We start from the raw sequence: 14531 nt of genomic DNA, 5'->3' as shown, positions 1-14531 counted from the left end.
AGAGCCAAGTATTAACCATGAGCAAAATGCAAAGATGACTGCAAGTTATGTACTGTTTTTGTATCACCTGTAAATTCTACACCACTACAAAGTATACTAGATAAGACCCATTCTTGGTGTACTGACCATGGTGTTGTTTTCAATGTTAAAAATACAGCAAAGAATCATTTGGAAAAAAAGACCATCCCTTCCAACTATGCTGCTACAGGTAATACTTTAAAACAGATTACAATATCGGAGATCTGAAAATCCAGAATCTTACATTGGTCATCGGGAAAGACATCTGAGTAGTATGCATTTTAACATAACATTAAATATATACTAGAATATCTAACATTAAGTGTGCCACTTTGTCTCCCTTACTAGTATTACTATTAGATATGATTCAGCTTTGTAGTTTCCTGATCTGATATCTACTTCAACTTCAGAAAAGTACCTAAAAATCCATACAGTGATGCCATGAGAGGCAAGTTTTAGATTATGAAAAATGTAATTAATATTTGCTTTCTGTACCAGAAACAAACCATAATCTAATAAGATATAAAGTAAACAAGTCATTTTAAAGTCCAAGAAGTTTTTAACTTCAAATTGCAGCACAGATAATCTTTTTGAAAGTCAGTGCCTTGAGCACACATCTGGGTGAGCCCTCAAATGTCTGAAATTACAGGCAAAAAAAACTGACATTATTAATACCAGAAAGTGGGACGTGTACATTACATAGGGTTAACTATACTTCCTCAAATACCCACAGCTCTAAAAACAACTACTCACATGAGTGAGTGTAGTATAATAACAGTAACAAAGTAGTACACAAAGCATTTTTGTGGGGGAACAACCCTCTTCCTTTGCAAGTCCCAGCTGGGGGATTTTGCCCTCAACACTCCCTTACTTACCCATTATCATTCCACCGGCATTCCAACTCAGAGAAAAGAGTGACCATTAAAAAGTACACTACTGTCTCGGAGTCCATGAAGATAAATACATTTCAAGCCTACATACACTGTTACAGCATTAAGCAAGCAATTAAGTATACGAGGAAACAATAAATCAAGGAATCATCGTTGAGCAACATACAAATGGAAAAATATGTACTGAGCAGTTGAAAGGAATCCTATTACACAGAGTCCTATATCTGTGGAAAAAAAACTACCACTGAAAGTAAAGCAGTACAACTCCATAAATACATTAAAAGCAGTCTAAATGAATATAGAGTAACCATAAAATCCTTCATAGTTTAACTGTGGCTAAGCTTCTTGATGATAAGCCATACGCTTTTTCCCTAAATGTCTGAACCTATGAATCAGTAGCATCAACAGTTAAATATCCCAAACTAAAACACATGGATTAATTGGAATTGTTGCAATTGTGTCCATATTAGTGGCTTCTCAGTTTGCTACTTTCCAGAACTGATGGAAAATTAGTTCAAAGCCATATGAACCGGGTATCTGCACAATTACATCAACCATATCCCAAAAATCCTCCAAAGTGACTGCTTTGACTCCAGATGCTTTCATTAATTATTTCTTTTCTTAAAAAGCTTTTGTGCATTGCTTGCAATACACATGCAAAAAATATTTGTTTCTAAAAATGCCTGGATAATTACTCAGTTTTTAATGTTTTATTAACTGAGTTTACTCTTCTTTCCACCCTGATGCAGAGCAGAACTACAGAATCATAACAGCCTGTGTACTATAATAGTGAATTGTTTTGGTTAACAACTGCTACAAGTGATATATACAGCAATTAAAAATATGCTGGCAAGTGGATACTGCAGAACAGAACTATACACACATCACACACAGACACACACATATATGTAGAGAAACCTTCTGTCAGAGATATCACTCTATTATCTATACAACAAAATTATCCACAATTTTCATGAAAGACAAAGCATTTACAAAATCTGTATAAAAAAGTACAGTTTTGTACCTACCATAAATGTAGATGTTCGAGGATTCCATTGCTGCAGTCCTGACTATTGGGTATAGTCCGCGTCCAGTCGGCCCGAATACCAGAGTATAAGGCTGACGTCGGTCAGGGCGCATTAGACTGACGTCAGTACGTCAGGGTACTAATGCGCATGACCGACGTCATATCCTCAGTCTTTTCTTGCCCCAGATGTCAGAAGACCCTAAAAAGACAAGTCCCAAAACAACCTGCCCCAAAAACATGTACAATATATACAACAATATATATATATATATACAAAAATATAAGCATGTAAACTCACCTACACAACCACCCCTAAATACAGAGGGGAAGGAGGGAGGGTAAATTGGACTGCAGCAATGGAATCCTCGAACATCTACATTTATGGTAGGTACAAAACTGTACTATGTTCTTCGTCTTCCATTGCTGCAGTCCTGACTATTGGGTAGAATCCCAAAGCAGAGGTAAGGGAGGCTGGCAAATTATAAAGTAGAAGGAGCTGACAACATGCCTTGTAAAACAGCTGTGGCAAAACCAGCCCTAGACTTAGAGTAGATAGGAAGGTGATAATGCCTAGAGAAAGTATGCACTGAACTCCAAGTAGCTGCTTCCAGAATATCCTTAGTTGCCACCCCCCTTAGAAATGCTGTTGAAGTGGCAGTAGCCCTAGTGGAATGAGGCCTAATCCCAGCTGGAATCTCCTTGCCATGATGGGAATAACAAAATGCAATGCAAAAGCCAATCCACCTAGAAATAGTTTGTTTTGACACAGACTTGCCCTGAGAACTCAAAGCAAAAGAAACAAACAACTGCTGAGACTGCCTAAAATCCTTAGTCCTGCTTAAATAATAACGCAATTGCCTGTGCACATCTAAAGTGTGCAAAATCTTTTCCCCTTTATTTTGAGGATCTGCAAAAAACGTAGGCAAATGAATAGTTTGGTTTAAAGCCACACTAGAAACCACCTTAGGCATAAAAGAAGGATTAGTACGTAATGATACCCTATCCTTATGGAAAATCAAAAAGGGCTCTACTGCCATAAGGGCCTGCAACTCAGACACCCTTCTTGCAGAAGTAATAGCCAACAGAAAAGCAGCCTTCCATGACAAATATTTCAATTCAGCAGTAGCTGCAGGCTCAAAAGGTTGTAGAGTAAGTTTTTCCAACACAAAATTGAGATCCCAAGCAGGAGTAGGAGCTCTACATGGGGGTCTTATATTCTTTGCCCCTCTAAGAAACTGCTTGAACAAAGGATGCGAAAACAAAGGTGGGTCACAATCATAGTGAGCTGAAATTGCTGCAGCATGAATCTTTATGGAAGAGAAGGACAAACCTTTGTCCAATAATTCAGTAAGATATCGAAGAGCCACACTCAAATTAGGCTCTGAAATCTCCAAATTCTTTGCTGTACTCCAAAATAAAAATCTCTTCCATTTTTCTGCGTACACTCTCCTTGTACTAGGTCTTCTAGCTTCCATAATCACATTTAAAACTTGTTGAGGAAGTTGAGACCTGCTGTGTTTCAACACAGAATATGCCAGGCTGTTAGATGAAGAGAGTGAAGTTTGACATTGAGCAGATGACCGTCCTTCTGAGATAACAGATGAGGAATCAGAGGTAAAGGCCATGGAGGCTTCTTTACCAGACTCCGTAGTAGTGGATACCAGTGTTGCCGAGGCCAATCTGGAGCTATCAAAATCATCCTTGGCCTGTCTTGTCTGACCTTTAATAGTACCTTTGGAAGAAGAGGTAGAGGTGGAAAGGCATACACATGAAGGTTTTCCAACTGAAAGACAGAGCATCCACTTTCCAAGCTGTGTGATGAAACCCCTTTGTGCAATACTTTGGCAGCTGGTGGTTTAGTGGAGAAGCGAACAGATCTATGTCTGGAGTTCCCCATGACACTGTCAGTTTCTGAAATACATGAAGATCCAGTTTCCACCGTGGGGATCCATGATTTGTCTGCTTAACACATCTGCTAAGGAGTTCTGTGCTCCTGGCAGAAACCTTGCCTGAAGAGTTAGTTGCAAGCTTAGCGCAATCTCCCATAAAATCATTGCTTGCCTGCATAGAGGATAAGAATGTGTTCCCCTTGCTTGTTGATGTACCACATGACAGTTGTGTTGTCTGTTAGAATCAACACCTGCCCTGGAAGAAGTAACTCCTTGAAAGCCATTAATGCAAACTGGACTGCTAACATCTCCTTCATGTTGATATGTAGATGCTGTAGTCTGGCAGGCCACTTGTCTTGTATCCACTTTCCATTTAGATGAGCTCCCCAAGCAATGTCCGAGGCATCTGTCGTTAAAATCTGACTTGCCTCTGGCCGGGTCACAGAGAGTCCCTTGTTTAGGTGACATTCCTGAGCCCACCACAAGTATTCTTTTCGATGCCAAGGTATTATTTGAATGACAGTGTCCAAATCCTGGCAGTGCTGTGTCCATACATTTTGAGATACCATTGTAGCTTCCTCATATGCAGTTTGGCATTGGGAAGCACCAGAATACAAGATGCCATGAACCCTAATGCTTGAAGGACTGTCCTTGCAGTCAGCACGGACTGATGAGATAGTTGATGGAAGTAAAGTGACAGACTCTTTTGTTTGTCCGGGGTTAAAGAGGCCATCTGTGCTGCTGTATTCAGTCTCACACCCAGAAAGCACATGTCTTGAGAGGGTACTAGACTGGACTTTATTTCGTTCACAGAATACCCTAGGCATCTTAGCACTGCTATAACATATTCCAGATGCTGTAGAAGGTCTTCCTTTTCTTGAGCCAGAATCAGGCAGTCGTCCAAGTAAGGATAGATTTGAATTCCTTGAAGCCTGAAGTAAGCTATCACTGGAGCCAGAACCTTTGTGAATACTCTGGGCGCAGTAGATAAGCCAAAGGGCAATGCAGAGAACTGATAATGAGAATTTCCAGCTCGAAACCGCAGATACTTCCTGCAACTTAGCCTTATAGGCACATGAAGGTAAGCTTCCTTGAGATCTAAAGTTACCATCCAGTGATCTTTGCCCAGCAGAGGTAAAAGCTGTTGTAACGTCAACATCTTGAACTTGGGAATGTCCAAAACGTGTTGAGGAGAGATAAATCCAAAATTGGTCTCCACGTGTTCCCCTTTTTTGGTACAAGGAACAGGCGAGAATAAAATCCTAGGCCCCTTTCTGATACAGGGACTGGCTGAATGGCCCCTATGTGAAGTAACTGTAAAACTTGCTTGTGAGCCTCTTTTCTTTGTAGAGGAGGAACGTCTGGCATGCCTTTGAAAGGGGGCATTGTATGGAAATAAAATCTGTAACCGTGGTGAATGATATCCAACACCCATTTGTCTTGAGTAATTAAATCCCAATTTTCTTTGAAAAGAGACAGTCTTCCTCCCAAAGGAGCTGCCAAACGTGAATCTGCTGGCAGCTGAAAAATCAGGTCATTGGGTCTGTTTACGAAAGGACTGACCCCTGCCCTCACCAGAAGTCTGAGCAGGTGAACTCCCTGTTCTAGGCCTAAAAGAACCTTGAGCCCTGCCCCTACCACGTCTAGACCTACCCCTAGACTGAGAATCATAAGCAGGATATGTCCACCCCTTAGCAGGCCAATTTCTACTAAACTTGGTGGCTGCACCTGCAAAAAATCTTTAACAGTTTGCATAGACTTAGCTTTGTCCTCCATTTTCTTTAAAACTGCTTCCACGGGCGAACCAAACAACACATCAGACTGTAAAGGAGCATCCAAAATCCTTGTCTTAACATGCTCAGCTAAATTCTGATCCTTCAACCAGGCATGCCTGCGAAGAACAGAACTGGTAGCAGCCACCCTCGAGGAGGCCTGTACAGCATCAAAACCACATTGCAAAGAATGCTTACCCACTTGTTCAGACACATGAACCAAATCCAGCAACTCTTTACACTCAATACCTTCCGCCAAAGCATCCACCTTAGATTTCAATTGTGAAAGGAGATAATTCTGATATTTTAGCATGTGAAACTGACAATTCAAAGCTCTCATGGCTAGAGTGGAAGAAGTATACACTTTCTTTCCCCACCTATCCAAAGCCCTTGCCTCTTTATCAGTGGGAACAGGATTTTTAACCACAGAAGCCTTTACACCCTTAGGCCCTTGAGAAATAGTTTCTGGGTCCGCCCTAGGACTCTTAAACAAATATTTATGAGCGTTGGGCACCCTATAATACCTATCAGGCTTAACAGGAGCAGGAGGCAAAGAGTCAGGGTCCAGCCAGCCCGCTCCAAAAACATCTTCCACCACATTCAACACAGGAGGAATAGCTAAAGGCCTATGCTGGGGTAAAAACAAGAACTCCCTAAGCCTTTTCCTGGAGTCAGAGTAATCCTGGCCTTCCCATTTAAAGTGCTCCCTCATGGAATGCAAAGTCTCTGAAAATGAGAAATCCTCAGGTGGGGACGCTGTAGGAGTGGAATCATCCACATCAGAATCAGAATAAGTAGGATACTCCTGCAAATCTTCCACAGAAGATTCTGAAGCCTCTGAACACTGTTCAAAACTATCAAACTCCGGTTCCACCCTAGGCCTCTTATCAGGCGGGGGCAGAGAACCCCTAATCATAGTAATCAAATCTTCTGCCATTTTAAGCATATGTTTCTTAGGTACAGAACCCGAAATGCTAGGAGAAGCCCCCACTGAAGCTGAAGTAGGCCTACCTCTCAAAGAAGTTTTGGCAACAGAAGGAGAGGCCCTAACTACCTTGGGAAGAGAGGGAAGAACAGTCACCTGAGAAGCCCCTCAGCCTGGCCTACCTCCTGAGAAGGCACATCCTGTAAGAGTATAGTTTCTGCCTGGGACTCCATGGAAACTCCTGGCAAAACCTCCGGCTCCACTGAGCCTTCTAAAGAACCGACGTCCGGGACTGCCGGTTCCTCAACCCTAGGCTTCACTGTTTTATCCTTGCGCTTCTTGAGGAAGCGGGCCGGAGCATCCGACGGCATTTTATAATTGCAACGCTTCCCAAACACTAACCTGGCACAGTCTAACCTCCTCTTAATAGTGCGTTTGTTAAACCTAGCACAAGAGCGGCAACCAACAACGTCGTGCTCAGGCCCTAAACAAGGTATACACAAGGTATGATAATCCCTATGAGGTATCTGTTTCCCACAAGAAATACAGTTATTCACTTTTTCTGACATCCGGTAAAATACTGAGGCAAGTAAAAACTAAAATGTTCCCCAACGGGGTACTTAGCCAACTCTGTTTCGGTCTGAAACTCCGGTTTCGGAAATATTTCAGTACGCCAACCTGCACTCGCAAAACTGCTTCTGCATCGGACCATGCGGCAAAAAGACTGAGGATATGACGTCGGTCATGCGCATTAGTACCCTGACGTACTGACGTCAGTCTAATGCGCCCTGACCGACGTCAGCCTTATACTCTGGTATTCGGGCCGACTGGACGCGGACTATACCCAATAGTCAGGACTGCAGCAATGGAAGACGAAGAACATCAAGATGTCTCTTTTCTATCATGCCTTTGATGTACAGTATGGTTACATTCGAGAAAAGACCATGCACTATTGCTTTTTATTTTTAACTATGTTAAATAGAATAATTTTTAAAATCATACATGCATTACATGGCATCTAAAAGAACAGTTGTTCTGCTTATTCCCAATATTCTTCAGGCAGCCTTCATAGAAATGTTCCTGGAGCATCCAGCAACTACTTATCACCTGACAACTACTCATCACATAACTTTTTGGCCACTATAATCACGACATAAACTGACTTTTAAGTTCATCCAATACTAAGCACAAGTGCACTTTTTATTGCTAATATCATTCAGTTTCAGCAAGGTTTTCTAATTATAATGCAGCAATTTCCCATCTCAGGTCATTCATTTCTGTCTGGACATAAAAATCTGGAAAAAATATTTAAATTACTCTGACTCACTGGAAAACTGATTAGCTTACAGTAAAAAAACTAAAATGAGCCAAAATAATGTTTGCTCAGAAAATCAAAGCACTCTCACTCAAAATAAAAGATCAAAATGAAAGATACTGTACTTATCTTTCATAGCTATCTAGCACATTTATACTTGGGAGTACTGAAGCCATCATTAGAAATAAACATTTAATTTACTGGTGTATAAGGGCTTATTTTGAAGTGCAATTTGTAGAGGTCAATAGTACACTGGTTTCAAAAGTCTAGTTGCTTACTCTCCAGTTTCTATAATTCTTCAAGATTAAACTCAAATAATCCATTTGATATGTTTAAAATCTTATAATTCATTAGTTTAAAAATAGCTAGTTGGCTATATACTATCTTAAAAATGATGTGATTAAGCAGTGACTTATTCAAAGAATATATGCTATCTAAATAAAGTCAAACTGGCTGCTGTGATCACTTTACTACTAATGCAAATGAAGTAATATCAAACAATACTTCTATACCTTAGCTAAATAAACACATTAGTTCTAAGAAATAATGAAATTGGGCAGGTGCCTTGCTCTCCTACCTGCACTACAGTTTATTCTATTGAATAAGGAAAACAGCAGTATGCAAAATGTGGATCACACAATTCAACATGTCTAACACAGGAATCTTTGGTCAGAAATCAAAATTATCTGCATCGCCCATGCTGAATCATGCACTGATGCACTTTGGCTAGCTATTTTAAAGAAATATAACACTATACCCACCCATCCAGGCATGTCTAAAGGTCAGTTCCCTGTGCTTTCTCCTATTAAGCTGGTGAACGTAGGCATCCTGAGGCACTGTAGCAACTGCCTCATGTACACAGACAACCCCCTCCTCTTACCTCCCAACACTCAGACTTGCGAGAGATGCACATATATCCAAACTGGTAGAAACGCACTCTCCAGCCAAGACCGAATAGCTGGTCAAGAGGAGAAGGTCAACATTTGCACCACACCACATGGAACACATAGCCCTCTAGAACACAAACCAGTACTGCCTTCACATAAAAACACAAACCACACACCCACCTTTGCAGAGGCTCTCAATAAAAATCTACCCAAATAGCAGAGACCTCCAAGGAAGAAACACACTCGACCACAACACTAATCATGAGACACACAACTCTCCTAAACAGTGTGCCACTCAACCAAAGCCCCTAAGGCAGAACAGCATACCCAACACACTAGTCATAGGTGACTCGATAGTGAGGCACACTGATGTCTCACTCACTAGATTGAATAAGCAGAAAGTAACAGTCGGCTGCCTGTCAGGTGCCAGGATCCGCCACATAATGCATGCACTCAGGTCCCTCAACAACAGGTACAAATATGACTTTGTCATTGTACATGTGGGTGTGAATGACCTGAGATGTACCTCCCTGGACTAACTGAAAAGAGACATGAAAGAGCTCTTGGATTATGTAGCCCAGGCGGGTATGACCCTAGTCCTGAGCAGCATCCTACCATCACCCAGAACAATTGGCTAAGTTTCTGGTGTCATTCTAATGGGATCCAGTATCTGTCTGCCTGGGATAACATGATTAACAGACCTCGATGCTTTGCCAGAGATGGCCTGCATCTGTCACCCCTGGGCTTCCAGATACTGGCCAAGGCTCTTGCCACCCCTATAGTGCCTTTTTTAGGTGGTGTTCCAAAGACCAAACTACCACCATAACAGGTACAAACAAATGCAATCTGAGGGTCATACTGCTCAACACTAGAAGTCTAAATCTGAAAATGCACTCGCTCGAAGCACTACTTAAAATGGAGAACATCGACATTTGTGCTGTAACAGAGACCTGGTTCAAAGCAGCAGAAAGCACCCCTGCACTACCAGGCTATAACTACTTCCACACCTTTCAGCCCCAGAACTTGGACCAAAGCTCCAAAAGTGGTGATGTTTTCATATTCATAAAGGATGCGCACACCTCCAGATTGGTAGCCCAACATAACACATCAGAGATACTTCAGGTGCAGCTAACACTGGGTAAGACAGCGATTCAGGTCATAGCCTGCTATAGGTCCCCAACAATGTCCCAAGACTCCAAACACTCTCATACCGGGTGACTTCCAATTATCCCTCCATTAACTGGTAAAACTACTCATGTACCAATACACTTGCCCAACATTTCCAGGAATTCATTAATTCAAATGCTCTGGACCAGCTCGTTCTTACCCCTTGACCTGGTCATTACTAACATGGGCGACCATTGCTCTACACCAGTATTTAACTCCTCCCTGGTTAGCTCCAAACACAAACTAATCACCCTGGAAATCCACATCCCTGCCACCCCACCCCCTGCAAAGGTAACCACCATGAAAAACTTCTCCAAAGCTAACTTTGAGCTCCTAAAAACAGAGGTGGCTAACTTCATGGCACCCATTCAAATAGAGAATAATTGCATGACCGCTGAATCATACACCAATGCACTGTACGAACACGTACACAAATGCATGGATTTCACCATACCCAATAGAACCAAGATGCTCTCCTCCAAAAAATGGAAGCCAATCTGGTGGTCCCCTGCTATAAACTCTACAACAGAAGAAGAAAACTGATGCGGAATAAGGTGAAGTCCCAAGAGTGGAAAAACTCCCTTATCAGCCTCAACAAAAAGTTGAGATCCCTCATCAAATCCTCTAAAGCTAACTATGAAAACAGAATTGCAGATCGTAAAGACAACCACAAGACCTTCTATAGTTATATAAAGAATCGCCATGGCAATACCCAGATTTGCTCTGAGCTACTGCACAATGGTACCTCTTACACCCAACCAACAGATATTGCCAATATACTGGCTGACAGATTCAGTACCAACTTTATCCATCTCCCCTCCCCCAAAAGACCAATCACAATAGCAGTAGATTGCCAGGCACCCAGTATTACTGCTGCACAGGTTAAAACAGCACTGTCCAAGGCCAAGAATACAGCTTCCATGGGACCTGACAATATCCCTGGCTGTGTTCTACATGAACTACAGAGTGAACTGGCACCTCACCTGTGTGCCCTGTTCAATGACAGCCTCACCTCAGGCTTTGTCCCTACCGATGGGCGCACTGCTACAGTCATCCCTCTCCGCAAAGGAGGAGTGACTACAGACTCTGGGATCTACTGCCCCATTAGCCTGATATGCAAAGCTATGGAACGCATCATCATGAACCTAATTAACAAGGATATAGGGAATCTCCAAACTCTGGATCCCGCACAGTATAGTTTTGTGAAGGGTAGATCATGCCTGCTCAACTTGGTTGACTTCTTTTGAGTCAGTCACCAGAGCTGTGGATGAAGTCAAGGTGATTCATACAGCCTACCTTGATCTGGCCAAGGAGTTTGATACCATTCCTCATTCAGGAATCATAGAAAAACTCACTAAACTAGGCATCAACCCCTTTATCACTAGGTGGGTTGCAAATTGGTTCACAGATAGAACCCACAGTGTGAAAGTAATGGACTCTAAGTCAGACTGACGACCAGTCATGAGTGGAATCCCACAAGGTTCGGTCCCGGGTCCTCTCCTGTTTGGTATCTACTTCTCTCAAGTCCAAACCAACACAAAGGGTCTCTGGCTGACAAAGTTTGCAGATGACTGCAAGTTGGGAGCTGCTACTAACTCCCCAAGTGATGTTGACATCCTACAGAAAGGCCTCACTGAGACCAACAACTGGTGTCAGAACCACAGCCTTAAGCTCAATGCCAAAAATTGTGTCGTCATCTCCTTTGGGAAAAACCCAGTTTCCATGAATTATCACATCAATGATAATCCATTGAACATAGAAGGTGTTATAAGAGATCTGGGAACACAGGTTGACATCAGCCTCTCTTCTGACCACCATATTGCCACTGTGGTCAGAAAGTCCTTCTATGTGGCACATCTCATTACCAAGGGTTTTGCATCCAGGAAGAAAGAGGTCAATTTCTCCCTCTACTCTTCCCTCATTGGGCCAGTCATAGAGTAGAATGCCCCATTTGGCATATACCTCACTGGACACCTGCAACAACTGGAGAGGCCACAAAAGTACTTCAAAAAGAGGATCCTAGACCTTAAACACTTGTCCTATATGGACAGACTCAAAAAACTCCAACTATTCTCTGTCTCATATCGCCTACTTAGAGGCGATCTCTGTTTGACATACAAAGCCATGTCCGATTCAGCACTTTTAGAAATGCTACATCTAAAGATATCCCAATCCCTCAGCACCACATGCTCCAGTGACCTCAATCTCATTACCACAATCAACAGAACGTGCAGGAGGGACAGGTCATAACCTAGAGACTGCCCTTGTTATGGAATAGACTTCCCATACATGTCAAACAGAGCACCTCACTGGCTCTCTTCAAGAGAAACCTTGATGAGTGGATGGGAAATAGAAAATTCATCCCGGGGATCACTCCAGTGGCTCTACTCGACAGAGGCACTGGGAACCAAGTTTGGGTGGCACGATGTCAGGGTAATCCTATGGGCTAGGTTTGCAAAGGCTCCAGGGTCATTAGCCTACTACACATCTATGAACTTATGCATCTGCATAGCCTGTGCTAAACCATGCAGGTATTTCAAAGAGATATTACACTCCACCTGCATACCCCATGCTGAACCATGCACTGATTTTTTTTGGCTAAGTGTTTTAAAGAGATATCTGCAAAACCCATGCTGAACCATGCACTGAGGCTTTTTGGCTAGGTATTTTAAAGGGATGTTACACTCCAGCTGCATGAACCATACACTGATGCATTTTGGCTAGTAATTTTAAAGAGATATTACACAGCATCTGCATAGCCCATGCTGAACCATGCACTGATGTTTTTTGACTAGGTGTTTTAAAGAGATACTACAGTCATAACTAGGTTAACCTCTAACCTTCTGTATTCAGTATTAATGATGTGTGTATACAGATGCTAATACACTGCTTATCTGAAGCAACACATCAAGAAGTATAGCAAGCAATTCTGATATCTGAAATTCAGAATATTTTGAAATATCTAGGGGAAAGAATGCAGACACATAAACATCTATGCACAAAAGACAGATGAAATGCATTTTTATAATATTTCACTGGAATCTGACATTGTGTTCTATGCAAACCCCCTCATCCATGTACACATATTTATGTGTGTGTGTGTATACATATGTATCTATATATACATATATATCTATATCTATAGATATATATGTATATATATATCTACATCTATATCTATATATATATATATATATATATACATATATATATATATATATATATATATATATAGATATATATATAGATATATATATATATATATATATATATATACATATACATATATACATATACATATATATTTCTTTTTTCTCTTCTTCTCTCTAGATATTTTTCATTGTAGTGTGACCTTGGAAATATTTATATCATGGGGAATATGACGAACAGCCCTTTTCCCAACTAGAAGAAAAATAGCAAGCCCCCCATCAATATTGATTATTCTACCTTTTATGAGTTTTCTACCTTATGTTATCATTCTTTTCAGTGATGTGTCCCCAGATAACCGTGAAAGCTCTTAGAAAATGTTTATTTATGCAAGCACAAGAAATAAACACCTATCAGATATGACTGCCAAAATATGCACAACTAAACTGACTCATATCCAGAACTATAAAGACTGGTCAGCAATTTAAACAAAATTATATATAGCATTATGAACCTGTTAATTTCTTCCACTTTGTTATATTCCTCTACTGGATCTAGATAATTAGAAGCTGGGCCTCGCACTTGTTTCCTGGGAAAATCTGGAAAGCACAACCCGCCATCTGTTCCATAGTAGAGGCAGAACTCTTCTGCTGTGGTTCGGAATAACCCTGAAAAGCCAGATTTGAAAAGTGTAACATTAACACTTGGCAGGTATACAAATAGAAGAGTATGTTTCTTTAGATATAACTATAATTATGTGCTCTTTCAGTACAACACATACAGGACAACATGCAGTTTGCCATACACTGTATTACTTGGTGCTTTTCCTTTTAAGTGAGCTCTCTGTTTTTGTCAGCATAAACAAAAAATGAATGTTGGTCAGAAGAGAGTCAAATGTTCAATACCTTGAAACCTGCAAAAAATTTATCTTTCAGATATACTTTATCAGAGATCACTGCTGCTGCACAACTCAATTAACCTGCAATCGCTGTGGCATACTTCTTTTTCTACATACTTTACTGGGACACTACTGTTGTATCCCATACCTCTCCAAACGATGTTTTTCTTTCCCTTGTTGCTTAACATCCCAGCTCATTTCTCTTCCTTAGTTTTGTCGCCTCACAGGAGGTTCTCCAGTAAGATTCTCAGATGGGGTGCCTTCTGTATGGAGTCTGCATGCCCTCCCTGTGGTTGTGTGGGTTTCCCTTTGGGTGCTCCCATTTTCTCCATTCCAAAGACATGCAGTAGGTGGACTGGACACACTAAATTGGCTGTAGGTGAACATGTGTGTGCAAATGAGTGGTACTGATGAACTACCCTGGCAGGGCTAGCCACCTGGTGGGGTAAGCATTGGCTAGAGATGATTGTCACTGTTGAAGCGACACGCCGACCGTATATGCAAAATGGGAAAAAGGGTTATGGATGGATGGCTGTATATATATATATATATATATATATATATATATATATATATATATATATATATATTTTTTA

General features: G+C 41.3%; 1 protein-coding gene across 3 annotated transcripts in view; it reads right to left on the bottom strand.

Moving 5' to 3' along the window:
* LOC122794105 (hedgehog interacting protein) overlaps nucleotides 1-14531 on the bottom strand; it is a 942167-nt gene that overhangs the window by 782730 nt on the left and 144906 nt on the right. For all 3 annotated transcript variants that reach the window (XM_044062253.1, XM_044062252.1, XM_044062254.1), the window contains exon 3: nucleotides 13552-13705. In XM_044062253.1, the coding sequence (XP_043918188.1) occupies nucleotides 13552-13705 (154 nt within the window). The remainder of the gene's footprint in view (nucleotides 1-13551; nucleotides 13706-14531) is intronic.

Source organism: Protopterus annectens, chromosome 2.part1 (genome assembly GCF_019279795.1).
Source record: "Protopterus annectens isolate FY-2018-M chromosome 2.part1, PAN1.0, whole genome shotgun sequence".
NCBI lineage: Eukaryota > Metazoa > Chordata > Ceratodontiformes > Protopteridae > Protopterus > Protopterus annectens.
This window is presented reverse-complemented; position numbering and strand designations above follow the sequence as displayed.